Below are 14,085 nucleotides of genomic sequence, written 5' to 3'. Positions count from 1 at the left end.
GAGCAGGAGTTTTCTCAGTCCTCTCTGCTCAGGGGACAGACCTTAGGACATGACCTCACTCAGTACTCTCTACTCAGGAGCAATTCATAAAGGGACACCTCTCCACATACATGTCACTCAGCAAACAGGAGAACAGGAACTCTCTTGGTCCTCTCAGCTCGGGACAGGCCTGAGGATGGGACCCCTGTTGGGTCATCTTCTAAGGGGATAGATAAGAGAACAGGACCTCTCTCAGTCCCATCAACTCAGGGGACAGGCCTGAGGCTGGGACCCACCTCGGCCCATCTTCTAAGAGGATAGAGATGAGGACAGGACCTCTCTAGGTCCCCTCAGCCCAGGGGACAGGCCTGAGCATGGGACCCCTGTCGGCCCATCTTCTAAGGGCATAGAGGGATTGATATGAGGACAGGACCTCTCTCGGTCCAGTCAGATCAGGAGACAAGCCTAAAGATGGGAACCCTGTCGGTCCACCTTCTAAGGGGATAGATATGAGGACAGGACCTCTGTCGGTCCCCTCAACTCAGGTGACAAGCCTTAGGTTGGGACCCCTGTCCATACATCTTCTGAAGGCATAGATATGAGGGCAGGACATCTCTCTGTCCCTTCAGCTCAGGGGACAGGCCTGAGGATGGGACCACCATTGCTCCATCTTGTAAGCGATTAGATGTGAGGACAGGACCTCTCTCGGTCCCCCAGCTCAGGGGACAGGCCTGAGGATGGGACCCGTGTCGGTTGATCTTCTAAGGGATAGCTATGAAGACAGGACCTCTCTCAATCCTCTCTGCTCTATACACAGACCTGAGTTTGGGACCCCAGTCAGTCCAGTTTCTGAGGGGATAGCTATGAGGACAGGACCTCTCTCTGTCCCCTCAGCTAAGGGGACAGGCCTGAGCATGGGACCCCTGTCAGTCCGTCTTCTAAGGGAATTGATATTTTGACCAGAACCCTCTCAGTCCCCTCAGCTCATGGGACAGGCCTGAGGATGGGACCCCCTCTCTTTCCAAATTCTAAGGAGATAGATGTGAGGACAGGAACTCTCTCCATCCCCTCAGCTCAGGGGACAGGCCTGAGGATGGGATCCGTGTCGGTTGATCTTCTAAGGGGATAGATATGAAGACAGGACCTCTCTCAATCCTCTCTGCTCTATACACAGACCTGAGTTTGGGACCCCAGTCAGTCCAACTTCTGAGAGGATAGCTATGAGGACAGGACCTCTGTCAGTCCCCTCAGCTCAGGGGACAGGCCTGAAGATGTGACCCCTGTCAGTCCATCTTCTTAGGGGATAGAGATGAGGACAGGACCTCTCTCAGTCCTCTCTGCTCAAAGGACAGGCCTGAGGACAGGACCCCTCTAAGTCCTCTTCTCTGATATGGGAATGGGACCTCTCTCAGTTGACTGTGCTCAGAAGACAGGCCACAGCACAGGACCTCTCTCTGTCCACTAAGCCTCAGGTGCCTGAAGACAGCATCTCTCTCAGTCTTCTCTGCCCGGGGACACCGGAGGATGATACCTCTCCCACTGCTTTCTACTCAGGGTCAGGCCTGAGGACAGGACCACTCTCAGTCTTCTCTGCTAAGGGGACAGACCTTAGGATGGGATCCCTCTCTGACCTCTTACACAGAGGATGGGCCTGTGGACAGGACCTCTCATGACTCTGCCCAGGGATGGGTCTGAGGACAGGACTCTTCTCAGTCTTCCTGCTCAGGGGATGCCTGAGGATGAGACCTCTCTCAGTTTTGTTTGCTCAGGGGACAAACAAGAAGATGGGACCTCTCTCAGTCCTCTGCTCAGAAAGAGACCTGCAGATTATACTCTGGCAGACATTTCTGCTCATGGACAGGGCTGATGATAGGACCTCTCTGTTGTTCTGCACAGGGGACACCTGAGTATAAGACCTCTTTCAGTCCTCTTTGCTCATGGAACAGGCCTGAAAATGATACCTCTGCCATTTCTCTATGATCAGGGACAGAGCTGAGGACAGCACCTTTCACAGTTCCCACCGCTCAGGGTTCGGAGAGAGGCCTGTCTGCTCAGGAGACCCAACTCAGTCCTCTCTCGCTAAGGAACAGGTCTTATGATGGCAGCCATCTCAGTTCATTTTCTCGGAGGTATACCTGTAGACAGGACCTCTCTCACTCCTCTCTGCTCGGGGGACAGACCTGAGGACAAGACCTCTCTCAGACCACTTTGATCAGGCACAGGCCTGGTGACGGGACCTCTCTCAGTCCTCCCTGCTGAGGGGACAGGCCTTAGGATGGGACCCCTCTCAGTCTTGTCTATTCCGGGACAGTCCTGAGGACGGGACTTCTCTGAGTCCTCTCTGCTCAGCCTCACCCCCCGTGATTGGGCTCTGATCGGGCTCCCTCATCCACTGCTCAAGCCCTCTGTGAGCCCAGGAGGCTGCTGCTTATTGGATGGGTTTGGTCAGCCCCTGGGCACCCAGGAAGGCACCTTGATGGACCTTTCTATCCCCAGGCCACACATGTCCCCCTTCTCAGGGGCACTTGGTGAGGACTGTGCAGCGAAACACAATGCATGGTAGGAGCTCTGCAAGCCGGCACGTGCCAAGGGCCTGGCCGGGATAAAGGGGACAGGGGGCCCCACGGGGGGGCCGTCCTTCAGGCCCAACAAAGTCTCCTTGCTCTGGGCTGGTGGGGAAGCAACTGGTTTCTCCCGGTACCTCCTTCCAGGCTCCCTGGCTAGATCCCTTCCAGGTTTCACAACCCAACTGTCCAGCATGTGTGCTCACACGCCCACTGACACAGTCACACACACATTCACACACACACACTCATGTTCCAGACACACTCACATGTGCACACACATTGAGTGACAAACACACATTGAGTGACACATTCATGCCTGCTCATTGACACACCCACATTTGCAGTCAGCACACGCACGCACAATGACTCACAAACTCACACACTGACACACATTGACACACTCACAGTGTCACACACATTCAGCGACATGCATGCTCACCTCCAGTGGCACAGCCTCATTCCTCCATACCCTCCCACTCAGACACGCTCAGTGATGCAGTCACATGCTGTCACTTGGATTCGCACACACATTCACATTCTCGGAAACTCATGCACATGCTCACACTGACACACACATGCACACGCTCAAACACACCCGCTCAGACACTCACACTCACACCTGCTCGGGAATCATGGCACACACAGGTCCACTCTGAACAGGGAAAACCAAGGAGCCCTGACAGGCCCTGGCAAGGTCAGCCAAGCTCTATGCCCTCTCCTCTTGTCCCGTCCCCGAAATCTGGAGGGGCCCTTGGAAAGTGAGCAGTTGACTTGGCCCTGCTGAGACACAAGGGACGGACATGCTGGGGTTGTGTCCAGCCTGAAGAAGGCAGGGAGAACAGAGCACAGTGGGGGCCCCAGGCGTGCCTGCAGGGCACCCCGATGGGACACACTACAAGGGTCCCTGAGACACTGGTTAAGCACCTTCAGGCCGAGGAGGCTGCAGGCCCAGCCCCAGGGACCTGCCGCCCCCTGCCCCTCCCCGACAGCCCGGCAAAACGACCCCTCCCATGCCTGCAGTCACCTGTGTATGCCTGGTGTCTCCCAGGGCCCCTGCCACCCTGCAGACCTGCTGACTGCAGCTCTGCTCAAGCAGACAGGTCGCCTAGATCCAGGATTCCTCAGCCCAGGCGGGCAGCCACCCATTCCCAGCACTGGCTCTGAGGCTGCTCTGGGGGACCCTGGCTATCATCTGAGCCATGGGGATGGCCGGAGGCTCTGTGCTCCAGAACAGCCGGAGGAAGTGTGGGGGCACAGACAGAGTGAGCCCCGGGAGACCCTCGCCACGTCCAAGTCAATGATCCCGTCCCCTCCCCACACATGTGCAGGGAGGGGCCTATCACTTGTCCCAGTTCCGTCGCCCACAGACTCTGGGTTAGTTAAATGACTGATCGAGGACTACCCTCCATTTGTGGTGAGCTCCCTGGCCTGTTGGGAGAGAGAGCCAGTCCCAGGAGGGCTCAGGAGGGTGGGTTCCGGGATCCTCAGGCCCCCATTGAAGACTGCTCCTCCAGCCACAGTGCTCAAAGAGGGGTGTCCGGATTAGCAGTGCCGTCCACCCTGAGGGAGCCCTCCTCAGGCAGTATCCAGGGCTCAGAGGGCCTCGGGGATGCAGGACAGAAAGGGGTCACTCCCCAGGGCCATCTGGGCTTCCTGCTCATGGCCCACTGCCCGCTCCCAGGACACAGGAGTAGAGCGCCTCCCAGCACACTGGGAAGGGAGAAGGACAGGACCCAGGATGAAGTGCAGCTCCCCCTGCCCTTCCTCTCCCCCTCCCCAAGACATGAGCACTTGGGATCCCTTTCTGGCCCACACTCTGTCCCTTGGCCATTACACACACACTGTCCCCAAACACCCCACAGGCCCTCACAGACCCTGCCCCACACACACCTCAATGTCAGCGTGGCCACTGTGGCCCCATCCCCAGCAGACCGCCTCCCACCCCAGTTTCACACAGCAGAGGCAAGACACGGCTGGAACACTGAACAAAATTTATTGAAGAGAAACATGAACTGAAACCGCTGAAAAGAAGGGAATCTAACACAGAGAGAAACTGCAAACAGCCACTACAGGTCACAAGTCCCCGGCCCCTCCCTCAGTGTGGCCCCCCCACCACATCCCTCCTTCCATAGGGCCCCAGGATCCCCATCTTGCCAGGATGGTGGGCTCTGGCAATGTGTACTCGCTTCAGGTAACCCCCTCCTGAGCCCAGCTGCTGGGGCAGGGCCCTGCCCTGTAGACTGCACAGGATAGTCACAGGATGCTGGAAAACGTAGCAGGGAAAACCCCACCAAGTTGAGGAAACTGAGTCACGAGTAACAGCAGGGGTGGAACGCCAAAGCACAAAGCTTCCTGGGGAGCCTCAGGCAGCCCTGCTCCCTCCCGTGTCTGGTTGGTCCTCCTGCAGTCGAGGTCACGGTCACAGGGTGAGCGTCTGCCATGCCTCCTTCCCACCATCTCCTGGAACTGAGCTGGGGTACTCTGGAAAGGAGCTGCTCAGACGAAAACACACACATCCCCAAGAGAACAAGCAGCCACCGGCCAAGATCTCCACCGGCAAAGCAGAGGGGGAGTTCCTGACACGGAACAGCAGTGAGCAGAGACTGGGCCTGATGATGACGCAAACCAAAAACAACTACCCACCCCCAACACATCCTCTATTCTCTCCTCACAGTTCTTCCTCCTCCTTCCCCTCTTCCTCCTCCTTTTCCTCCTGCTCCTCATTCTCGTCTTCCTCCTCCCGATCATCCTCTTCTTAATTCTCCTCCTCTCTCTTCCTCACTGGTGCAGGGGCTTATGAATGCTGCCTTCCTGGGGCTCCCCTCATGCAGTGTAGATGATCCTAAAGATGGGCTGGACCCTGCGGCCTCCCCTGTGGGGCTTCACTTCTGCCCCACAGCTCTTCCTCAGCAGCCCTGGCTCCTTCTGGCAGAGGCAGGCCCCAGGCAGGCTCCTCCAGGTCCCACATGGCCTGGGTGCCAGTGGGCATGCTCAGCTCAAAGTCCACAGGGTGGATATTTGGGGGTGTCCAGATAACCAGGCCAGAGCCCCCAGCCACACCTTCTTCAGCCCCCGCTTTGTTGGGGTCCCCATCTGAAGCCCAGGCACCCCGTGTGCTGAGTGTAGTGGTTCCCCGCTTGTGTTTCCTGTACCTGTTATGGGCTATGGGCCCAGTCCCCACTGAACCAGATGCTATTTGGTCTTGGTTGCTGAATTCCCTTCCAGCTGGTGGAAAGTAAGGGGGCTTGATCTCGACCTGGCTTCCCTGTCCCTCTGCCCCAATCAAGCTCCCTGTTAGTGTAAGCTGCCCCTTCCCCTTGTTCAAATGTCCCTGCTGCCTGCCAGGGGAAGGAGTGCTTGGGTCTTCTGAGCCTATGTTTCCTAGGGCTTGGGATGGCTCATGGCCCCAGCCCCTGCCTCGTTTCCCAACTCCTCTCCTGCAGCCTGTGGCCCCTCCCTGCCTGGAGTCTGGTTTTCAGCATTGGGATACATGGCCTGGCCGTGGTCTTCTTCCCTAGTGCTTTCACTGCATGAGAGCCGCCTGCGTTTCACTAATGGGGGTAAGCCTCCCTGTATGGTCTGGGTGCTGCTGTTGCTTAAAGACCTTGCCTGCACGGTGGCCTGAGGTGCAGAGACACTGGCTTCTGCTTTTGCCTGTCTACCGGCGGCCCCCCGGCCTCTCCCTGACGGCTTCTCCTTCTTCTTCGTCACTGCCTCAGTGTTCTCCCACTCTTCTTCATCTCGAATGAGCTTCATTAACTCCAGAAAATTGGGAGGACACCCTCGCTGATCCAAGAGCTCCAGCTTGCCCCTGAGGGCACGGGGCATGGAGACCCGAGCTAAGAGATGTTTCAGACGAATCATGTCTGTGCTGCGCACTGACAAGGGGCTGTTGTGCACGGCTTTCTGCAGCAGGGGCTCTAAGCGCAGCAGGAAAGTGGAGACTTTCTCTCCAATCTTCGGAAAGGTCTGCAGAAACCTAAACTGAGAGGCTCTAAAGTCCTCTTTGTCCCCAAAGATCTGCTTGAGGGCGTCAAGGCACTGCTCCACGGTTATGGAGTCATTGTTGGCCTGGAGCACCCGCATGATTGACAGAGCAGGCCCGCGTAAGCTCTCCAGCAAACGCCGCCTCTTCTCCATCTCAGACACTTGCCATATGGGCATTATTTCAGTGACCTGCTCTAGCCAGGCTTCAAAGGTCTCTTCGCCTGGGCTAGGGGAAGCAGTTCCCGAAAACACTTTCAGTTTCCGGTACCACATACTTTCTTTCAGAGGCTCTAAAGGTGGGGATGTAACTTGGGGCATGACCTCTGCATCCAGGCTCTCGGCAGGGAGGCTGCAACATCCCAGGACTCTGGCCACATCTGTCATACTTCGGCCCTCATCTTTCAGGAAGTAGTTCAGTCTATTGAGAAACTCGTCATCTGGGTTACGGGGTTTTACCACCACTTCCCAGGAGCCCCCCTTTCCTAGTATGTGACTGGGCAGAGTAGCGTAATCAACAGTGTCAGCCAATTCGATGAAAACCGCCTTGGCATTGTCTTCCCTCCTGAACATTCTCCCTAGCACCCTGTATGCGCACAGGGGCTGTAAGCCTGCCTTCACGGTGTCCTGAATTTCCACCTCACTACACTCCACGGGGATGCCTACAATCAGCAGCGCCTTTCTGGGGTCCATGTCCATCCCCTTGCACCAGTCCTCTAGCAGTGTCAGTGCCATTGCCCCCACTTTCTATGGACTGATCTAATACTAGGGCAGCAATCAGCTCAGTTTGACAGCACTCAAATAACTCTGAGCCACTGCCACGTAGGAAGGCAGAAGTGGTCCCAGGTTTCCACAGCCTGCAAAGCAAATGGGATGAGAGCATTGTCAATGCCCACCCCAACCTACACCCCCAAGCACCCCTCCTCTGCCCCCACCCCCAAGCAGGGATGGAGTCCTTCCTTCCCAGGGTTCCCCAAGTCATTTTGGGGAGGGTAGAGTGTGGAGGTTCTCCCCAGGCAAAGATCTCCCCATCTCACCACTCCCTGCTGACCTCCTCCTGCTGTGGGTTCCTCCTTGAAGTCCAGAGGACTCTGCTGTGTGTGCTTCGGGTGCCTGTAGTGAAAAGGCCAATGTCAGGAGGCAGAGCCTGACACCTGGGGACACTGACAAGCCCTCCAGGCAGAAGAGGGCAGGAGACAGCCTCACTGCCCACTCAGGGCTATGTGGGCCCAGGTCACCCAGCACCCTCCTTGCTGGAGTGGAGGCTGGCAGCAGGAGAGGTAGAGTGGCCCTCTTTCTCAGGAATGCCTGACAGATGAGAAAGATGGCTGAGCTCTGCGCAATGCAATGAGAGTGGTGGGTGTGGAGATTGTGTGACAAGCTGCAGTGTTGCCATGGATACAGAGAATACCATGGACCATGGGTTGCTATTGCAGGGGAGTGTCATGTGGTAAGGCCAAGGTCCTTGAGAAGCAACAGGTGATGTCATTGGCCTCCAACCAATAAAGCGTACTAGCAAAAAGGAGGGTGGGAGAGGGAAGGCGAGATGGACATGAGGAGTGAGTGATGAAAGGACAGGAGCTCATGGTTTCAATTGTGTGGAAACTGAAATCAGGCAGAAAAGGGACCCAGATAAGGTCCCCACTGCCAGACTGCAGGAAACCAATAACTCTTGCCCTAGAGATGGCCCTATCCTGCTGAGTCTGTGAACCCTGGCAGGCAGTCCCCTCTCTCCACTCTTTGCCAGGGTTCCAGAGCCCCTCCCAACAGGGCCCACCTCACAGCTGCTCACCTTGCTGGGTTGGCCCTGCTGGCAGCGCAGATGCTGCAATAACACAGCCACTTCAGACTCGTTCTGCTCTTCAACTCTATCCAGTTAGGCAGTTCCTGACTCAGGCGTGATGGGTCCTGCTTCACTGGATCTGTCCAAGGCAAAGCAGAGGTATTTTGCTGTGATTCTGTCCCACACATATGTCCCTGCCCAGGCCATGCCAATTCAGATTCTGCATAGGTGTTCACTAGAACCCTGGTGCAGGGATAGAAGAAACTGCTCAATTGGCAGAGGGAGCGGGGAGGGGGGTGGAGGAGTGGGGGGAGGAATGGTGAGAGGGGTGGGAGGTGAGGAGGGAGGTGGGGGGTGGGAGCAGGGGGCCTGCTGCTAGGGCAGAAGGGATCCTAAGGTAAGGTTGCTGCCCTACCCCCACTGCAAACTCCACTCCCTCCCAAGCTCCGCCCCTTCAGCCATGTTGCACCCCTTCCTAAGCCCCACCTCAAAACCTGCACCCCTGCTGCCAAACTCTGCCTACAACTAAGTTGCACCTCTACCCCAAGCCTAGCCCCCCACCAAGTCCAACCCCTTCCACCACCCAAGTCTAACTCGTGCCTCAAGCCCTGCCCCCACCCACAGTCCAACTCCTACCCCAAGCCCTGCCCCCTCACCAAGTCCAACTCCTACCCCGACGCAAGTCTAACTGATGTCCCCAAACCCCCTACCTCCATTCCCCTGTTCCCCCAAGTCCCCACCCGGTTATCTACATACACCCACACCACCGGCACCAGTGGAAGCAGGCGGAATCTAGGAGGGGAAGGTTCGAAGCCACTTTCCCTTAAGGGAAGGGCCGAGAGCTACTGTCCTGACTGCAGTGTCTCCGGGCAGGTCAAGGGTGGAGTGGGTCTCCCTGAAGTTTGTTTTTTTTCCTCTTTTTTTTTTTTTTTGAAACGGAGTCTCGCTTTGTCACCCAGGCCGGAGTGCAGTAGCGTATCTCAGCTCACTGCAACCTCCGCCCCCTGGGTTCAAGTGATTCTCCGGCGTCAGCCTCCTGAGTAGCTGGGATTATAGGCGTACGCCACCACGCCCGGTTACTTTTTGTATTTTTAGTAGAAACGGGGTTTCCCCATGTTGGCCAGGCTGGTCTCCAACTCCTGACCTCAGGTGATCCACCCGCCTCGGCCTCCCAAAGTGCTGGGATTACAGGTGTGAGCCACCGCGCCCGGCCAGGTCTCCCTAAAGTTCTGCCTAGAAATGGCAGGGATTCCTCGGGGTGCTGGGTGTGATCTAGTGGGATCCCACCTCCAGGGAAACCTATGGCCACCAGCCCCTAGACCCCGTTGAAAATAGCAAGAGTTATTGGGGGGATCCCCCGTAATCTGGGTTGCTGTCCGAGCCCGGGTTCTAGCTCCGTACCTGCCGGAGGTGCCTCCGAGCCGGAGTTCCGCGCAGCGCGACCACCGCACGTCTATGGCGGCTGCCGCCTCTGGGCTGACTGCGCCACGAGGCTGTGGCGGGAAGAGGTTGTCTGGTGACGACCGACCCCGCCCCCCACGAGCGGAACTGCACACGGCCCGCTCACGGTTGCGCACTGGTGACATAAACCCTCCTACTTCCTGCAAGGTGGTTCCTCACCCCACCCACCCCCGTGCCGACGACGGTGGCAGCCAGGCTCGCCACGTGCCATTTGGCCCAGCAGCCACTGCGGCTCTTTCTCATTGGAGGGGAGCTGTGGCGTCCCAAGCCCATGGGTGAAGGGCCGGGTGCAAATCACCCCGTGCAACGTATAGGCCACGTGAGTGTGCTTACTACTACCTGAAAGTCATAGCCTCCATTTATTTTTTATTGGACTGTGTTCTAGGGGAGGAGGGCAAAAAATACAGCTATTGCCTGCATTTCACAAGGGCATTAGTTTTTTTTCACTGCTCACTGAGAGCCAGATGACTGAAAATATTCCGTTCTCCCATTATTCTCCTGATTTCACGACCAAACATTACGCACCTAGTACCCAACTGCTTCCTGTCGTTTCCCAAAGCAGGTTTCTTCCACAGAGGGAAGATCCTGGGGCCTGCAGCGGCCCGAAAGTGCTGTTCCAGAAAAGGGTGTGGGTGCGGCACAGGTAGCATACTTCAAGGTGCACACAAATCCCCTGGTAATCTTAAAAAAATGCGTGAGAAGATCTGAGGCAGGGCTGGTTCCACTGAAAGCTAGGTTACTTGCTGCATCTCCCTGCCCAGGCTGTGTGGAGCAAGGGTCTGAAACCCATGATTACATTTCAGGGCCAGAAGTTGTGGACCTTTAGTGACAGAATATATTTGTTTTTCTTTCTTTGTGATGAAAAAAAAAAAAGGCTTTTCTGGTAATGTTTTAATAAATATGTTAAAAGTGGACAACATTTTAAATTGATGGTCACTGAGAAAGATATTTGCAGATATCACCTTCTTCACCCAGGTGTGGTGGCTCACACCTGTAATCCCAGCACTTTGGGAGGCCAAGGTGGGCAGATCACTTGAGATCAGCCTGGCCAACATGGCGAAACCCCGTCTCTACTAAAAGTCCAAAAATTAGCTGGGTGTGTCATCTGAGTAGCAGAGTAGCTGTAATCCCAGCTACTCAGGAGGCTGAGGCACGAGAATCGCTTGTACCTGGGAAGCAGAGGTGGCAGTGAACCCAGATCGCACCACTGCGCTCCAGCTTGGGCAACAAAGTGAGATCCTGTCTTTTTTTTTTTTTTTTGAGAAGGAGTCTCACTCTGCCGCCCAGGCTGGAGTGCAGTGGTGCAATCTTGGCTCACTGCAAGCTCCGCCTCCTGGGTTCACGCCATTCTCCTGCCTCAGCCTCCGGAGTAGCTGGGACTACAGGTACCTGCCACCACGCCCGGCTAATTTTTTGTATTTTTTAGTAGAGACGGGGTTTCACTGTGTTAGCCAGGATGGTCTCGATCTCCTGACCTCGTGATCCACCCACCTCGGCCTCCCAAAGTGCTGGGATTAGAGGTGTGAGCCACCGCGCCTGCCCGAGATCCAGTCTAAAAAAAAAAAAAAAAAAAAAATAGACCATTCAGAGCCTGTTAAATCAATCTCCTTCATGTGACAAGGAGGAAATAGTGCTGAAAGCCATTGCTTAGCTGCCTGGTATCACAACATCACAGAAGGTGATGCCTTGGAAAGAGGTTCTGCCTCAGTCACCTCTGGGCTACTGGGTGCTCCCCTGGCCAGACATATACTTCAATTCATTCTATTTCTCACTAGAAGACTAGCTTCCTCTCTCTTTTTTTTTTCTGTCTCAGTCTGTTTTATGCTTCTATAATCAAATACCTGAGACTGGGTAACACATAATGAACAGAAATTTATTTAGCTCATGTTTCTGAAGGCTGAGAACTCCAAGATCAAGGGGCTGCACCTGCTGAGGGCCTGGCATGAAGGCATCAAGACGTGAAAGCATGTGTAAGACTGAGCAAGAGAAAGAGAGGAAAGGGGCCTAAACTCATTTTTTTTAAAAAATCAGGAACCCACTCCCACAATAACAAATCCACTCCCGAGATAACAGCATTCATCCATTCACACTGGCAGAGTCCTCCTCACCTAATCACCTCTTAAAGGTCCCCCTTCTCAACAGTTGTACTGGGGATTAAGTTTCCAACACATGAACTCTGGGGGACACATTCAAACCATAGCACTTTTCTTTAAAAAAAGTTATTGAGGGATAGTGACAATGTCGAATTTTTCCTGAGCCCTGTGATCCTGGAAAACAGTGAAGGTTAAGAAACCCCTCAGCCCTTTGTGTTCCAGAAAACAGCTTCCTGCAAAGAACCCTCCTTTCCATATGACTTAGATAAGACTTAGGGGATGTCACCCGTGTTTATGTATGACAATGCCAGACACGAGACCCTCCAAATTCCCATTCTTTACTTAATAAATGATAAACTGAACTGCTCGTTCTCTTGTGGCTGGGTGCGGTGGTTCACACCTGTAATCCCAGCACTTTGGGAGGCCAAGGCAGGTGGATCACGAGGTCAAGAGATCGAGACCATCCTGGCCAACATGGTGAAACCCTGTCTCTACTAAAAATACAAAAATTACCTGGGCATGGTGGCATGTGCCTATAGTCCCAGCTACTTGGGGGGCTGAGGCAGGAGAATCGCTTGAACCTGGGAGTGGAGGTTGCACTGAGCTGAGATGGTGCCACTGCACTCCACCTTGGTGACAGAGCGAGATTAAAAAAAAAAAAAATGCTGGTTAGCCAAAGTTTAGGTAGCTTCTTTTCTTTCTCCAGACTCCCGAAATTTGGCCCACCTTTAGTCTGAGCCAGCAGATAACCTTAACAGTCCCTTCTCATAGGCTGGTCCCAGGTAAAACATTCTCTGATCTAATATCTGGGCATTCCACATCCTCACACCAAGTTCTTTCTAGGCTTATTTGCTCCTCCCCTCGAACTTTTTTTTTTTAAAGCCCCTTTTTGCCTAACCCTTGAGTTGCTTGTGGAACTGACAGTTGGACACCCAATTGAAACATCTCCTCCCCCAGTTGCAAGAAGCCTTTCAAATAAATTATCTCTCATTAAGTCCTGTGATTCTTTTCCTCCCAAACTTTATTAAGGTATGATTGACAAATAAAAATGTACATACTTAGGGCATACAATGTGATGTTTGAATATATGTATGCATTGTGAAATGATTACCACAATGAGCTAACATATCCACCATTTCACAGTTACTTTTTTTGCATGTGTGACGAGACACTGAAGATCTGCCTTCTTACCAAACTTCAAGTACACAATACAGTATTATTAACTAGACTCACCATGCTATACATTAGGTTTCCAACACTTATTCATCTTATAGCTGAAGGTATGTACCCTTTGACTAATATCTCCCCTTTTCTTCACACCCTAGCCCTTGATAACTGCCATTATACTCTCTGCTCTGTTACTGTGAGTTTCACTTTCTTTTTCATTTTTCATTTTTTTTGATGGAATCTCCCACTGTTGCCCGGGCTGGAGTGCAATGGTGCGATCTCGGCTCAATGCAACCTCTGACTCGTGGGTTCATGCCATTCTCCTGCCTCAGCCTCCTGAGTAGCTGGAATTGCAGGCACACATACACTACCACACCCGGTTAATATTTTGTATTTTTAGTAGAGATGGGGTTTCACTATGTTGGCCAGATTGGTCTCGAATCCTGACCTCGTGATCTGCCCGCCTCGGCCTCCCAAAGTGCTGGGATTACAGGTGTGAGCCACCACGCCTGGCCTGACTTTCACTTTTTAAAGATTTCACATATGGCTGGCTGCAGTGGTTCACATCTGTAATCCCAGCACTTTTGGAGGCTGATACAAGAGGATGCCTTGGGCCTAGGAGTTCGAGACCAGCCTGGGCAACATAAGGAGACCCGTCTCTACAAAAAAAAATTTAAAAAGTGGCTGGGTGTGATGGCACATGTCTGTGGTCCCAGCTACTCCTGAGGTTGAGGGAGGAGGATCGCTTGAGCTAGGGAGGTTGAGGCTACGCTGAGCTGTGACTGCACTCCAGCCTGGCCAACAGAACGAGACCCTGTCTCAAAACCAAACAAACAAAGATTTCACATACAAGAGCATGCAGTGTTTGGCTTCCTCTGTCTGGCTTATTTCACTTAGCATAATATTCTTAAGGTTCATTCATGTTATTGCCAAGGGCAGCATTTCCTTCTTTTTTTAAGGCTGCTTGTGAAAATATATATATATATATATATGAATATATATATAAAAACATATGTATTCATATCATATATAACATATATATGTTATACAT

At 53.7% G+C, this 14,085-nt stretch overlaps 1 protein-coding gene across 2 annotated transcripts; it reads right to left on the bottom strand.

The window, feature by feature from the left end:
• Window positions 1-4,533: 4,533 nt before the first annotated feature.
• On the bottom strand, window positions 4,534-9,757 carry PNMA5 (PNMA family member 5). Of its 2 annotated transcripts, none has more exons than XM_032757944.2 (4): window positions 9,715-9,757; window positions 8,323-8,452; window positions 7,568-7,643; window positions 4,534-7,387 (listed from the first exon to the last, which is right to left on the bottom strand). In XM_032757944.2, exon 4 carries the CDS (start codon window positions 7,263-7,265, stop codon window positions 5,928-5,930), a length of 1,338 nt encoding a protein of 445 aa, XP_032613835.1. In that variant the 5' UTR covers window positions 7,266-7,387; window positions 7,568-7,643; window positions 8,323-8,452; window positions 9,715-9,757; the 3' UTR covers window positions 4,534-5,927. The 2 variants fall into 2 exon arrangements, with proteins under 2 accessions (XP_032613835.1, XP_032613836.1); XM_032757945.2 differs by having other exon boundaries at window positions 7,582-7,643.
• Between the last annotated feature and the right edge of the window lie 4,328 nt (window positions 9,758-14,085).

The sequence above is a fragment of the Hylobates moloch genome, unplaced genomic scaffold (assembly GCF_009828535.3).
Source record: "Hylobates moloch isolate HMO894 unplaced genomic scaffold, HMol_V3 SCAFFOLD_7, whole genome shotgun sequence".
Lineage (NCBI taxonomy): Eukaryota > Metazoa > Chordata > Mammalia > Primates > Hylobatidae > Hylobates > Hylobates moloch.
The sequence above is the reverse complement of the archived record's forward strand: the minus strand, read 5'-3'. Positions and strand labels throughout refer to the sequence as shown.